This window comes from Lagenorhynchus albirostris, chromosome 17 (genome assembly GCF_949774975.1).
Source record: "Lagenorhynchus albirostris chromosome 17, mLagAlb1.1, whole genome shotgun sequence".
Classification (NCBI taxonomy): domain Eukaryota; kingdom Metazoa; phylum Chordata; class Mammalia; order Artiodactyla; family Delphinidae; genus Lagenorhynchus; species Lagenorhynchus albirostris.
Window position 1 is genome coordinate 13,476,271 of NC_083111.1, and position 15,202 is coordinate 13,491,472.

Consider the following 15,202-nt stretch of genomic DNA (forward strand, 5'->3'; position numbering starts at 1 on the left):
TATGTTTTAGAATATAAAAACATCTTACGTTTGTCTGACAAATATTTTGCTTCACAGTGTGTTCATAGTAGAAATCGTTTCCTCTTTTTAGTTCCAACTTTATGTTCAGTCTGCACATTTTTGAAATACCTTGACTTACTTTATCCATGTCTCTGAGATCAGCTTGGAATCTTGTCATCTATAAAATTCATTTAGCCTCTACTCAGATAAATCCATGTGTTTCTAGACTATTATAAATGTCAACAAATATCCCTGAGATATGACAGCAGTTTCTTGTGTAGGAGTTCAGAAGAGTGTGTTTTGCTGGGCTAAGAAATTTATGGATGCTTTAATTATTGTTTATTAGGACAGTAAGGGATTTTAATTTCTAATATTTACCTGGGGTCAGTAAACCAAATGTTCATTTGTTCATTGAACACCACCTATGAACTAGGTAGAATCCAGACCCTTAGGAGAGAGTAGAGATCAAACCAGGCCAGTTCTTGGTCTTAGTGCTGTAGTAGCAGGGGAGAAGAGTCAGGCACAAACTGATGAGCAAATATTAAATGAGATGATTCTGGACAGTTGCTAAATACTGCGAAGAAGATAAAGAAGTGATAAAAGCTTATGAAGATTCATTAGGGTAAGCTTTTTTCAGAAGATATCATTAGAGACTGAATGATGACAAGCCAGCCATCTGAACATCCTGGAAAAGAGCATTCAAGGCAAAGGAAATAGGCCACCAACAAAGAAAGACAAGGGGATGGGGAATTTCCAGTATCCCTTCCATTAGCAGTCCTAATACCTGATACCCAGTGTATCACTAGAACCACCGCCTCTCATAGAATCTGAACTTAGAATGACAATTGACAGACTAGAATTCTGGGCTAAACCCAACATGATGAATTGTGACTAATATGAATCTAAAGTGGTGGATGCAAGTTCGCAAACCCAGTTGCACAGCACGAAGTGATGTTCAGTGGGCTGGGCAGCCGTTCATCGGAGAACAGTCTGGGGATTCTAATGGACCATAAATTGGCACTTGCTCTTGCTGTTCCTGACTGGCAAAACCAATGTGTAGAGATTACCCTTAAGCAGATTTCTCCCCAATTTAAAGCATCCTTAGAGCTGTCTAAAAATGGGACTCTCCATCGCTTCACTCATTAAAAAAAAGGAAAGAAAGAACAAGAACAAGAAAGAATGAATACCCATCAGGGCTTTTGGAAAAAGGAATTTCTGATGGAGAACCAGTTGAAGACATTTTTTTGGTTGCTGTGAAGCTGTGACTTGTTACTTTCATTCCAACAACATTTTCTTCATTTAGGGATATTTATATATAGTTAAGAAAGAAAAATGATATTGGTATATAAGGCATATGGTGAGGTTTATTGAAAAGTTAATATATAATGGCATCTCTCAAAATAGTAACCTGAAATTGAAAATTCTTTTTAGAATAAATTTCTAGTATGTTTTTGGACAAATATAATAATAAAAATAAATATATCTTGGCTTTGCCATGTATTAGCTGTGTAACACAGTTTACTTCTCTGCACTTCAGTTTCCTCAAGATTTGGGCAATAACTTGTGCCTGCCTGAAAAGATTATTATGAGGATTAAATTAGTTGTAGTGCTTGGCAGTAGTAAGTTATATATACGTGTTTGCTATTATTATTAGATGTAAACATATGCTTTACTTTGCCTTCAGGAATTAATGACCAAGTTAATTACTGAGACACCTGACCAGCCAATCCCATTTCTCATTGACCATCTTCAGTCTAAACAAGAAAACCGTGGACACCTTCAGAGAACTTTATCTGGATCTGCAGCTCTCTGGGCAGAAAGTGAAACATTAGGTAAATGAAAAATATATTTTACAGTTAATGTTAATGCATTTAAACTAAAATTTACGAAAGTCTTTCTCTTTATAATGAGTAAATCTAGGTGGTTACCTAGGGTTTCACGTATTCATCGGAGACTTCATCTGTATGCTAAAATTTGTCAAAAAATATTCTTGAATTTGAATATATTGTTATGTATTAGCTTCAAAATATGGGCATCTTTGTATTCAGTCTGAATAGAAATAAGATTCAGATTTGCATGAAAAGCTTTCATATGAATGAAAACTAATTATTTTAAACATCTTTTTTTTTAAACTTCTTATCTTTTTATGAAGAATTTGAATTAAGTGCTTATGGAGCTCATCTGTGTAGAAAGGTAAACAGTAGATTTCTACAGTTACCTTTTTTGTAGCCCAAATGGATAATTACTCTCTGTTTCCCTCAGTTCTTCTTTTTTTTTTTTTGCGGTTCGCGGGCCTCTCACTGTTGTGTCCTCTCCCGTTGCGGAGCACAGGCTCCGGACGCGCAGGCTCAGCGGCCATGGCTCATGGGCCCAGCCGCTCCACGGCACGTGGGATCTTCCCGGACCGGGGCACGAACCCGTGTCCCCTGCATCGGCAGGTGGACTCTCAACCACTGCGCCACCAGGGAAGCCCCCCTCAGTTCTAATTTTACCTTCTGTAGTAAGTTCAACCTGAGGAAGCTTTATTCACTCTGTTGGGGAGCCAGCCTTACCAAGTATGCAATAGCCTTACCTCCCCAGTAAGCACTGGTGATATAATTGGGTAGACGTGACTTTGATTTTTATTTATAAAATGTGTGTCCGACAGCTTATTTCTTCTACACCCTGTTCTGTTCGTTTGGTATTAGTATTTACTTCCAAACCCAAATCCCCACTCCCCCCCAGACCTGTTGCTTGGGTAGCTGACTCCTCACCTGACTCCCATGGTTATCTGACTGACAGGATTCCAGATGCTCCTGCGGATAACACCATCGCTTCTCTTCTCTCATGCTCTATGGGATCCCGTGAAAGGATTTTGGTTTTCTTTGGCTGTATTCTCACATTGGTGCCTAATGTGGGTAGGGGATAGGGTATCCTCTGAAGAATGTAGACAACTCTGGTGTTAGTTATCCATACAGAAGTTCTCTGCTGCATACAGGAAACTAGAATATGGGCTTCTGGCGTACAAAAGAGGGGACTCTTGGTTTTTCTTGGCCTCACTGTCTTATTGTTAGATTCCTAGTAGGGTGGCTCTTAGGCATAGGCTCTGGTTTGTAGCTGCAAAGAAGGCACCATTCTTCTGAAGGTGGACCAGATAAACATCTGTGAGCTCATTGAAGTTGATATGAACCCATATTTATAAATTATATCTGGAGAGACAGTAGTGTATTAAATTCTGTAGCTTTAATCAGCAGACATGTAATATCTCACATTTTTCACAGGTCAGAAGTCTGTGCAGGGTTTAACTAAATCTTCTGTTTAATCTGCAAAGCTGCACATCAAGGTGTTGGAGGCTGGAATAGAATCTGCTTCCAAGCTCACTCAGGTGGTTGGCAGAATTAATTTCCTCGCAACTGTATGACTGAGGTCCCTGTTTTCTTGCTGGATCTCAGCCAGGGGCTGCTTTCAGCAAATAGGTACAACCCACAGTTCTTTGCCACATGACTCTTGCATCATGGCAGCTTATTTCTTTAACAAGGAAGGGAATTTCTTTCATACAAGTTTACTAAAATGGAATCTTATATAATACAATGTAATCATGGCATTGACATCCCATTACCTTTGCCATATTCTGTTGGTTTGATGCAAGTCAAAGGTCCTGTCTACGCTCAAGGGGAGGGAATTATTTAGGGCATAACATCAAGGGACAGATATCGGGGGGATCACTTTAGAATTCTGACTAGCACAAGTATTTAATGCCTCATTGCTTGGAAAGGGAAGGAGATTATTATAACTTGCAGTTTACTAGGGTAATGGCATAAGTGCTTGTTTAATAAAGCAAGATGGGAACACAGGACTAAGTTTATGAAGACCCATAATAAGTCCAGGTCCTTTGGATGAATTTGAATTTCTTGTGGGGTATCTTAGTAGGTAATTCCAGCAAGCTGTTGGATATGAGTCTAAAACTCTGGGAATGGCTTAAGGCAGGAGTCGCAGGTATGGCATTCAGGATTGTGCACAATAAAACCATGTGAGTGGGAGAATGGGAGAAGTTGTGGTCAGATTTAGAATAGGAGATGGACTAGGGGAAGGCAAGGGTCTTTTGCCTTAAATTCTGCCTGTTTATTAGGAAGTGAGGTTGTTTGCTGAGGGCAAGAGGTTTGGGGATTGAATAGGGGAGATTGAAGTGAATGATATTAATTGTGAAAAGTCACCATGGGAAAGAAAAGAAGAGTTGGCAAAGGAAAATAAAAAAGACTAAAGCAGTTCTGGGGCTTCTCTGAAGTTCAAGACATGAATTAATCATGGAAACCATGGGCAAGATTGTGATTTTTCCCCACAGTGCCCAGAAGTGCTGGGAGGAGGGACAGAAAAGCCTTATGAGAGACTGATGAGAACTGTAGTCGTGCCCTAGTGAGGACGGAGAGTGGAAGAGCAGTTCTGCAAAGGAGCTGAGGGTATTTGTGGGTAAATTGTGCAAGTGATCAAAGCACATGGTCTGGTATGAGCGGGTAGGGAACAAGGAAACAGTGTAGACATAAAAAGCTAGTCAGAGAGCTAAAATCCTTTGAGAGGCCTGTGTAAGGGGAGGTGTGGTGAAAACATGAAAGATTGAGAAGGACAGGGAAATTGTGATATTTGGGATCAAGGCTTTTGAGGTGGAATGATTCCAGATGATGGGAACATCCTGTGGGTGACCTGAGTTTGGGGGTGTCTGATGTCCAGGGAAGGGAAGCTCTTTAGAGTTGAGGAGGACAGTGAAGTATGAGGTTCAGTGCATGGTTTGTTTAAGGATTAAGAGGTCACCAGGGTTTCATTCTCGCTGTTAAAAGGTCAAGGGTGAGGGTGCCAGTGTCTCGAGTAGGGCTGCGGCAGGAATGAGGATGCAGTAATGAAGAGGGGTGAGCAGTAGAGACAGGCAGCACTTACCGGAAGAGAGGAGGGACTTTCAGCTTAACGTGGACGGACCAGAAAAACGCAGTCTGTGGCAGGTGACACGTGGGGGAATGAACACCCTCCATTCCAGGAAACTGCAGAGGAGGGAGTGCCCTTGTGGAAAGAATGAGTGGCTCTCCTGACTTGAAGGAGGGGATTTGAAGATAGAGGGCTGTTTGTTTACCGTGGAACGTATGCCCCAGAAGGTGAAGAGGAAAGATTTTAGAGGGAAGGGTATGGCAGGAGGGAGAAGGAAAGCATCGACTAATTCTTGGATGTGAATATTAACTGATGAAGTTATAATTCAGGTGACAGTAAATAATGCCAGTTTAAACTGTAACTGTAATTTTGAATTATTTCCTTTGGTGCTTTTTCTAATTAGTTAGAAAATGTCTCAATCGTCAAAATATATAGGTCAGTACTTTTTGAAAGTATCTGAAGGTGCCCTCTTTTTGCTTTTAAATGTATCCAGCATCTTGGGACATAACATCTTCTCAGAAGTCTGTCATTTAATGTCTAGGAGAAAATTGAAAGCAACCTTGTTTTTACTCATTTTTCGATATTCTGTTATTAAATACTTATGGGATTTGTTTTTTCTTTATTTCTGATATTCCAAAGTTTTACTGGGACTACATCTAGATGTTTTGTCTTTTTTCTTTAATTTTTCATTTTATTCAGTGAATCCTTTCAATTAGCAAACCCAGGTCTTCAGCCTAGAACAGTTTTCTTCTTATGTCCTTAGTTAGTGTTTCTGTGGTGTTTGTTTTGATTTCTTCTTCAAGAAAATCAACTATGTATAAATTGAGTTTTCTTTACTTCATTGGAACTTCTAGGGAGGTTTGTCAAGCATGTTCTCTGTGTCACTGATTCAGTTTTCTGTAGTATTGGTTTTCTCTTTCTGGCTTTGTACACAAATTTAAATGTTGGTACGTATTGCATTTTAGCTTCCTGTCGGTGTTTCCTTATCTTCTTTAATTTCTCTTAGCAATTATATTTTTATAGTTTTATCTCTTTTCTCATTTCTTTTTGCTTCACAGAGTCTATTTTCTTTTTCTTAAGAAGATAAAATAGCCACATTCTAAAATTTGAAGGTTTTTTCATAGTAAATCTTTCCCCAAACTGTGAATTTCCTCTGTATTTTGAATGATGTATTTTTGTTTTTTATATTAAATCTTCCTTCTTAAAATGATATTTATTTTGTTTGTTTGAATTTAAATGAGGAGTGTTCTGTCTAGTTTAAGGTTTGTCAATAAATAATGGAGGTAGACTCTTCTTTTCTGTTCGCTCACCATATAGCTTGGAACCGTTTCGTTTTCAAAACTTTGGGGGAGACAGGTGAAATCATGGTTGCTACTAAACTTTCCAGTATCAGTCAAATCCTGTAGGTCTCTGCTAGACTGACAAGTGACTTTCTGTCTCTCATCTCTTTTTAACTGACTAAATAAGAAAAATATCATTGCTGGAATATTTAAATTAATGTGGATTTTTTTTTTCTTTCCAATAGTGGAGAATTTAAAAAGCCACAAAATCCAATATATCATTGTTTCTGGCTCCTTTTAGTTTTTCTTTGTATCATGAGATGCTATGTTTTGTGTCCATGATTCTTTATTCTTTTAGCTATGTTGCACTAGAAGAAAGTACGGTTCTAGTTTGTATGTAAAACGACAAATTCTGATAGATTGTGAAACAATATAAGGCGATGAATCTGAGCTAGGGGCAAGCATTGTGGATGTCTAGAAATTTTTCAGTCTCTTTCTGATATGCCGATCTTTTGTCTTAATTCTATGTATGGAAATACTTCCTGGGTTCTGGCAGAATATGGACCAATATTTCTGTTCCTAGTGTTTTAGAATATTTATGCCTCTTTTGATATTTAATGGGATGTTGGAAGTAAAAAAATTGGATAACAGCTCATTAAGTACAAACTTAACATGAAAATTTGAGGAATCCCGATAATATTTCATGATGTCTACTTGGTATTTATAAGTGGGTAGTCAGAGAAAGATTTATGAGTCATCCATAGAGCTGGGATGATTTGAGGCTGTTTAAATTTAAACAAGAAGGCAGAAGGAAGCTAAGGAATGTCATACAGATGAAAGATAAGGAAGCATGAGTAAGACAGAGAAGGAACAGTTAGATAGGTGATATGGGGATGAGGAGAATGTAATGCCCTGAGAATAAGAGAAGAAAAAATTCCACAATATAAGTCTGTCTAAAAATATGGAATGCAAAGGAGTTAAGAGAGATGAACTCCTGGAAAGATCATTTCATTTGGAAGTTGGTATGACACTGACCACCTTTGAAGGGGAACTACAGCTTTCAGTAAAGGTGGTTGAACTACTCTTTCTTGAACAGAACAGTGGAAAAAATGAGGGATACTATGGAGGAAGTGTAGGTGAGCACCAGTGGTTTTATGTGCCACAGTGAATACAGGTAAGGTAGCATCAAATGAGTAAAATTTACTTTAACATTTAGCTGTTTTTATTTACAACAGAATACAAGGCTTTATTCCATGACACCCATGTATACAGTGTTATTTTAAGTAATCTGTGCCTTAAAAAGACTTTTGAATAATTTCCCAGTTTAGCATGATCTTAACCATATTAATATATAAGCTAATTCATATCAAATTCAAAACTCAAATTTACAGGAGAAATAAAGCAAGTATTACTTTGGGACATTTGCATTATTTTGATATGAGGTGACATAGCTTTTGCCAGGTATATCTAATTACTTCATGGATTTAGTTTTTGGCCAATCATGAAATCACTACTGTTTTTATATGTATTTTTTTTTGTTTTAACAGAACATAAAGGAACAAGAAAAGAATTGAGAAACTATGATAAACCCTGGCAGTTAAATGCAAAGAAGCCTAAAAAGTCAAAAAGCGACCTTGCCGTGTCTAGTATTTCTCCACCATCACCAGAATCAAAATCATGTAAGGAAGTTTGTCATTCAGATATTACTTAATGTATGTAAGTGTGTGTTAGTAAAATGAAGAAAAGGTAAGAATTGAAGCCACATTTTTTATCTGATATTCTGGCTATTCTAATGAATTTCACATTTGTTTCAGCATTAACATGGGGCTTTACTTATATATAGCTACTCATATTCTCAAGCATATGTAAGTGATTTAGATCTTTTTGAGTATAATATTCTTTTAAGAATGTAAACTGCGTGGAGCAGGTCCCTTGCCTCATGAATAGTTGCAGTGTTTTATCACATTCAGAGCAATACCAACCCTACATTTAATAAAGGACATAAAAGCAAATTAAATATTTTAGAGAGAAAGCAAAGATTTCTGTTCAAAACATTTAACAAAATTTAAAAAAAAATCCTTCACCCAGGATCTCTCTGAAGCCCTACCCATTTATTACTGAAGCTTGTATATTTACTCTCTCCCACGATGATAAGTACCCCTTCTCTCTCAATGCCTCTCCTCCTTTCCCACTGCCTTTCTAGCCACTAAGTTTTTCCAGTGCTCTGTTACCACCACGTACGCATAAACATGTCATGTAGCTTAGGATCTTGTAGCAAGTCAGTTATTCTTGGAAGACAAGAGAGCTTGAAAGCTGTTCTAACACATCAGTTTCTTGTGGTTGTTACAGAGTGAGATGTTTGATTTTAATTTAAACAGGAAAAGGAATAGGTAGAAAATGTTTATTTTTGTTTGAAAATTTTGAAAAATCATTATGTGCTAACTGGAATCTGAATTTGGGTCATTTGTGAAAATGACTGAAATTAACTCCTTGAGTTTATTTATATAGTGGTACTCATAAAAAGTATTGTATCAACCACAAAGTTCTTGTGAGAATTATGTGAAGTACTACAAACTACAAATGTTCTTTTAAAATTATGATTGTAGCTAAATTATCCTGCTTCACCAGTTTGGTTTATAAAATTCGGTCCCAACATTTAAAAAAATATGCAAGTTTAAAATTTAAATGTGTTGTTCACAACCATATTCCCAGTAATGTCCAGTATAGTTCCTGGCTCAATTAATGTTAAATGAAAAAAATGTAAAGGAATAAATGAAAAATGAAATCATCAGTTCTCAGTCTCACATTTCCCTTTCTATCCTTGGAAATGTCTTTCTGTCTGCCTCTCTTCCCCTCTCCCAGTGATAAATCCATAACCCTAGGGGCTTATTTTAAAGGGCTGAGTCCTGGATCGCATCACCTTGAGGGTAGAATGCTGTAAGGTCTTTCATTTTGTAGAGCCTTTGCTATTTATGGGATGCTATGTAGCCACAAAATGTTACTGGTGGACTGGCATCTGGTATCTTTTTCTGTTCAGGTGACCTACTCTCAACTTCTGGTTCCATCGGACTGTTAGCTCTTTAAAGGAAATTAATAACAAAGTATCATGAATATTTAATAATATATGTAGAGATATTGATACATGACAGTAAGATTATAGGATTCAGAGTTATTGACTGGAAATGTATTGTTGAAACATAAATTATTCCTGAAGTAATAGAATATCTTTTGAACATAGACCATGGTAAGTTAAAGCTGTATATTGTAATATGTAAAGCACCACTAAAAAGCACAAAAAAGCATAAATAAAAAGTTAATAAATTTATTAAAATAGGATGCCCCAAATTTTTTGATTTATTCTCCCAAAACAAAGGCAAGAAAAGAGGAACAGAAATAAATAACAATCTCCTATTGAAATAAGTACAATCCCTATCCAAAATCTAGCAGGTATTTGACCCATAGAAATTGACAGTATTATTTTAAATTGATTTGGAAAGGGAAAGAACCATGATTATCTAAAGCAATCTTGAAAAACATGAAGTAGTTTCGAGAATTTACCCTACCTGACTTCAAGTCTTATAGAACTACAGTTATCAAGACAGTGTGATTTTGGTGAAAGGATGGACAAATAGATCAATTGAATTTAATAAAGAGTCTAAAAATAGACCTACATATGCGGTCAAATGATTTTCCACAAGGACATCTAAGCAATACGGTAGGAAAAGAAAAATCCCTTCAACATTGAACATTCATATGGAAAATACACACAAGTTGATCCCTACCTTAATTCATACTGAAAATCAATCTGAGATGGGTCATAGACTTAAAGATGGAAACAAAAACAATGAAACTTCTAAAATAAAACATACAAATATAACTTTGTGACCTTGGAGAGGCAAAAAAGTTTTAGAGATGTTCTAGTTACCATGGCTTCATAACAAATCACTCTAAAATGCTTTTTTTTAGGTTAAATTAGCATAACAAAAATTAACCATTTTAAAATGTACAATTCAGTGGCATTTAGTACATTCAAAATACTGTGCTACCCTAACCTCTTTCTAGTTCCAAAACATTTCATCATCACAAAAGGAAACTCTGTAACAGACAGTCACTCAGCATTTCTACCTCCCACCAGCCCCTGGGAACTTGCTTTCTGTTTCTGTGAATTTACCTGTTTTAGTTATTTCATATTAATAGAATCATATAATGTGTGATCTTTCTGTGTTTGGCTTATTTTACCCAGCATAATATTCATATTTTCACGGTTCATTCCCATTGCAGCAGGTATCAGAACTTCATTCCTTTTTTGTGGCTGAATAACATTCCATTGTATAGATATACCACATTTTGTTTATCCATCCATCTATTGTAGGGTATTTTGGTTGTTTCTACATTTTGCTATCATGAATCGTGCTGCTATAAAATTCATGCTCAAGTAACTGTTTGAACACTCATTATCCATTATTTTGAGTATATACCTTGAAGTAGAATTGCTGGGTCATGTTGTATGTTCAAACTTTTGGGAGAACTGCCAGTTGTTTTTTATGAAGGCTGTACTATTTTACATTCCCACCAGCAATGTAAGAGGTTTTCAGTTTCCTCACATTCTCACCAACATTTGTTTTTTTCTATTTATAACAAAAGTATTATACCATCCAAATGGGTGTGAAGTGGTATCTCACTGTCGTTTTGATTAGCATTTCTGTGATAACTAATGATGTTGAGCATCCTTTCATGTTCTTCTTGGCCATATGTATATCTTCTTTGGAGAAATATCTATTCAGGTCCTTGGTTTATTTTTTAAAGTAAGTTGTTACTCTTTTTTTCCTTGAGTTTCAAGAGTTCTTTATATATTCTGATCCTACACCCTTATCAGATATATGATTTACAGATATTTTCTCTCATTCTGTAGATTGTCTTTTCACTTTCTTGATAGTATTCTTTGATATGCATGTTATTAATTCTGATGAAGCCCAATTTATCTATTTCTCGCTCTCTTTTTTTTTTTTTCCTTGTGCTTTTGGTGTCAACCCTTGCCTAATCCAAGACCATAAAGATTTACCCCTATGTTTTCTTCTAAGAGTTTCATAGTTTTAGTTCTTAAATTTAGGTCTTCGATTCATTTTGAGTTAGTTTCTGTTTATGATGTAAGGTAGGGGGTCTAAATTCATTCTTTTATATGTGGATATTGAGTTGTCCATTTGTTGGACAGCGTCATTTATTGAAAATACTATTTTTTACTCATTAAATGATGGTCTTGGCACCCTTGTTGAAAAGCAGTTGGCAATGAATGTATTTATTTCTAGACTCTCAGTTCTATTTCACTATTCTATATGCCTATCCTTATATAAGTACCACACTGTTTTTATTACAGAAGCTTTATAATGAGTTTTAAAATTGGGAAGTGTGAGTACTTGACCTTTGCTTTTCTTTCTCAACATTATTTAGGCTATCCAGGGTCCTTTGCAATTCCATATGATTTTTAGGATCAGCTTTTCCATTTCTGCTAAAAAAGGTCATCAAGATTTTAATAGGAAATGCATTCTCTTAATAGATCATTTTGGGATTATTGTGATCTCAACATTGTTAAGGATTCCAATTCATGAACATGGGATGCCTTTACATTTATTTGTCTTCTTTAATTTCTTTGAACAGTGTTTTGTACTTCTCAGTACCTTCTTGGTTAAGTTTATACCTAAGTATTTTATTCTTTTGTATGCTATTGTAAATGGAATTGTTTCTTATTTTCTTTTTCCAATTGTTCATTGGTAGTGTTTAGAAATACAACCGATTTTCAAGTATTGATCTTATATCCTGCAACTTTGCTGAGCTTGTTATTAGCTGCAACCATGTTTTTGTGGATTCTTTAGGCTGTTCTACATATAAGTTCATGCCATCTGCAAGTAGAGATAGTTTTCCTTTTCCTTTTCCAATTTGAATGCTGTTTATTTCTTTTTCTTGCCTACTTGGTCTGGATAGAAATTTTAATAGTATTGAATAGACGTGATGAAAACAGGCATCCTTTCTTGCTCCTCATCTTAAGGGGAAATTTTTATTATTTTACTGATCTACATGATATTAGCTGTGAGGGTTTCGTAAATGTCTTCTTTCATATTGAAGACATTCCCTTCTACTCTTAGTTTATTGGGAACTTTTATTATGACAGAATGTTGAATTTTGTCAAAAGCCTTTTTCTCCATCAATCAAAATAATCATTCATTTTAAAATTGATTATATGAACATAATTATTATACCGATTATTTTCTTATGTTAAATAACTTTTGCATTCATGGATAAATCCCACTTGGTCATGATGTTTAATCCTTTTTTTTAATGAGTTCACTTATCAGTTTTAGTTTTTATTGCATGGGAACAGCTTATAAATACTTTTTTAAATTTGATTTTTATTTTATATAGGGTATAGTTGATTTACAGTGTTGTGTTAGTTTCAGGTGTACAGCAAAGTGATTCAGTTATATATATACATATATCCATTCGTTTTCAGATTCTTTTCCCATATAGGTTATCAGAAAATATTGAGTAGAGTTCCCTGTGCTATACAGTAGGTCCTTGTTGATTATCTATTTTATATATAGTAGTGTGTATATGTTAATCCCAAACTCCTAATTATCCCTCCCCCCACCTTTCCCCTTTGGTAACCATAAGTTTGTTTTCCAAGTCTGTTTCTGTTTTGTAAATAGTTCATTTGTATCATCTTTTTAGATTCCACATATAAGTGATATCATATGATATTTGTCTTTCTCTGTCTGACTTACTCCATTTAGTATGATCATCTCTAGGTCCATCCACGTTACTGCAAATGGCATTATTCCATTCTTTTTTATGGCTGAGTAATATTCCATTGTATATATGTACCACATCTTCTTTATCCTTTTCTCTGTCTATGGACACCTAGGTTGCTTCCATGTCTTGGCTATTGTAAATAGTGCTGCAATGAACATTGGGGTACATGTATCTTTTCGAATTATGGTTTTCTGTGGATATATGCCCAGGAGTGGGAATGCTGGATCATATGGTAGCTCTATTTTTAGTTTTTTAAGGAACATCCATACTGTTCTCCATAGTGGTTGTACCAATTTACATTCCCACCAACAGCGTAGGAGGGTTCCCTTTTCTCTTCACCTTCTCCAGCATTTATTGTTTGTAGACTTTTTGTTGATGGCCATTCTGGCCAGCGTGAGGTGATACCTCATTGTAGTTTTGATTTGCATTTCTCTAATAATTAGTGACATTGAGCATCTTTTCATGGGCTTTTTGGCCACCTGTATGTCTTCTTTGGTAAAATGTTTATTTAGATCTTCTTCCCATTTTTTGATTGGGTTGTTTGTTTTTTTGATGTTGAACTGCATGAGCTGTTTGTATATTTTGGAGATTAATCCCTCGTCGGTAGCTCCGTTTGCAAATATATTCTGCCATTCTGTGGGTTGTCTTTTTGTTTTCTTTATGGTTTCCTTTGCTGTGCAAAAGCTTTTACGTTTCATTAGGTCCTATTTGTTTATTTTTGTTTTTATTTTCATTACTCTAGGAGGTGGATCCAAAAAGATATTGCTGCGATTTATGTCAAAGAGTATTCTTCCTATGTTTTCCTCTAAGAGTTTTATAGTATCCAGCCTCACATTTAGGTCTTTAATCCATTTTGAGTTTATTTGTGTTTTATAGAATATTCTAATTTCATTCATTTACATGTAGCTTTCCAGTGTTCCCAGCACACTTATTAAAGAGACTGTCTTTCTCCACTGTATGTTCTTGCCTCCTTTGTTGTAGATTAATTGACCATAGGTGCATGGGTTTACTTCTGGGCTTTCTGTCCTGTTGCATTGATCTATATTTCTGTTTCTGTGCCAGTACCATACTGTGTTGATTACTGTAGCTTTGTAGTATAGTCCGAAGTCCTGGAGCCTGATTCCTCCAGCTCCATTTTCTTCCTCAGGATTGCTTTGCCTATTCAGGTCTTTCGTGTTTCCATAATCCTTTTAATATGCTGCTGAATTTGATTTGCTACTATTTTGTTGAGGATTTTTTCATCTGTATTCAGAAGAGATATTGGTATGTAGTTTTCTTTTCATATCTTTGTCTTTTGTGTCAGGGCAGTGCTGGCTTTATAGAATGAGTTTAGCTGTATTCCCTCCTTTTCTGTTTTTTTGGAAGTGTTTGAGAAGAATTGGTGTCAGTTCTTCTTTAAATGTTTGGTAGAATTCACCAATGAAGCCACCTTGTCCTGTGCTTGACTTTGTTTGTTGTGAGGTTGTTGATCATTGATTCCGTGTCTTTACTTATTATAAATCTTTTGTTTATTCTTGAGTAGCTTTTGGTAGTTTGTTTGTTTCTAGGAATTTTTCCATTTCATCTAGGTTGTCCAGTTTATTGGCATTAAATATTCATAATATTCTCTTATAATCCCTTTTAAAAACATTTCTGTAAAGTTTATAGGTTACAGACTTGATTACATTTCTGATTTTAGTAATTTGAGTCTTTTCCCTTTTTTCTTAATCTAGCTAAAGGCTTGTTAATTTTTAAAATCTTTCTTAAGAATCAACTTTTGGTTTTGTTGATTTTCTCTGTTACATTTGTATCTTCGATTTCACTTATCTCTGTTCTAATATTTATGATTTACTTCCTTCTGCTGGGTTGAGTTTAGTTTGCTCTTCTTTTTCTACTTCTTTAAGGTATAAAGATCAGTTATTGGTATAAGATGTTTCTTGCTTTTTAATGTGGGCTTTACAATTATAAATTCCCATCTGAGCACCACTTTTGCTGTGTCCTATAAATTTTGGTATGTTGTGTCTTCATTTTCATTTGTCTCAAGATATTTTCTAATTTCCTTTGGGATTTCTCCTTTCACCCATTGGTTGTTTAAGGGTGTGTTGTTTAATTTTCTCATGTTTGTGAATTTTCTGCTTTTTCTTTTTTTTTCTTTCCAATTCATTCCATTGTGGCCAGAGAAGATACTGTTATGATTTAAATATTTTAAAACTTATTGAGACTTATTTTGTGGCCTGACATATGGT

The 15,202-nt window shown here is 35.4% G+C and overlaps 1 protein-coding gene across 1 annotated transcript in view; it reads left to right on the top strand.

Annotated features, from left to right (window-relative positions):
• Positions 1-15,202, top strand: part of C17H8orf34 (chromosome 17 C8orf34 homolog) — a 331,115-nt gene that overhangs the window by 49,056 nt on the left and 266,857 nt on the right. The window contains 2 exon segments of the mRNA XM_060128306.1: positions 1,685-1,832; positions 7,721-7,852. Coding sequence (XP_059984289.1) covers positions 1,685-1,832; positions 7,721-7,852 — 280 coding nt within the window.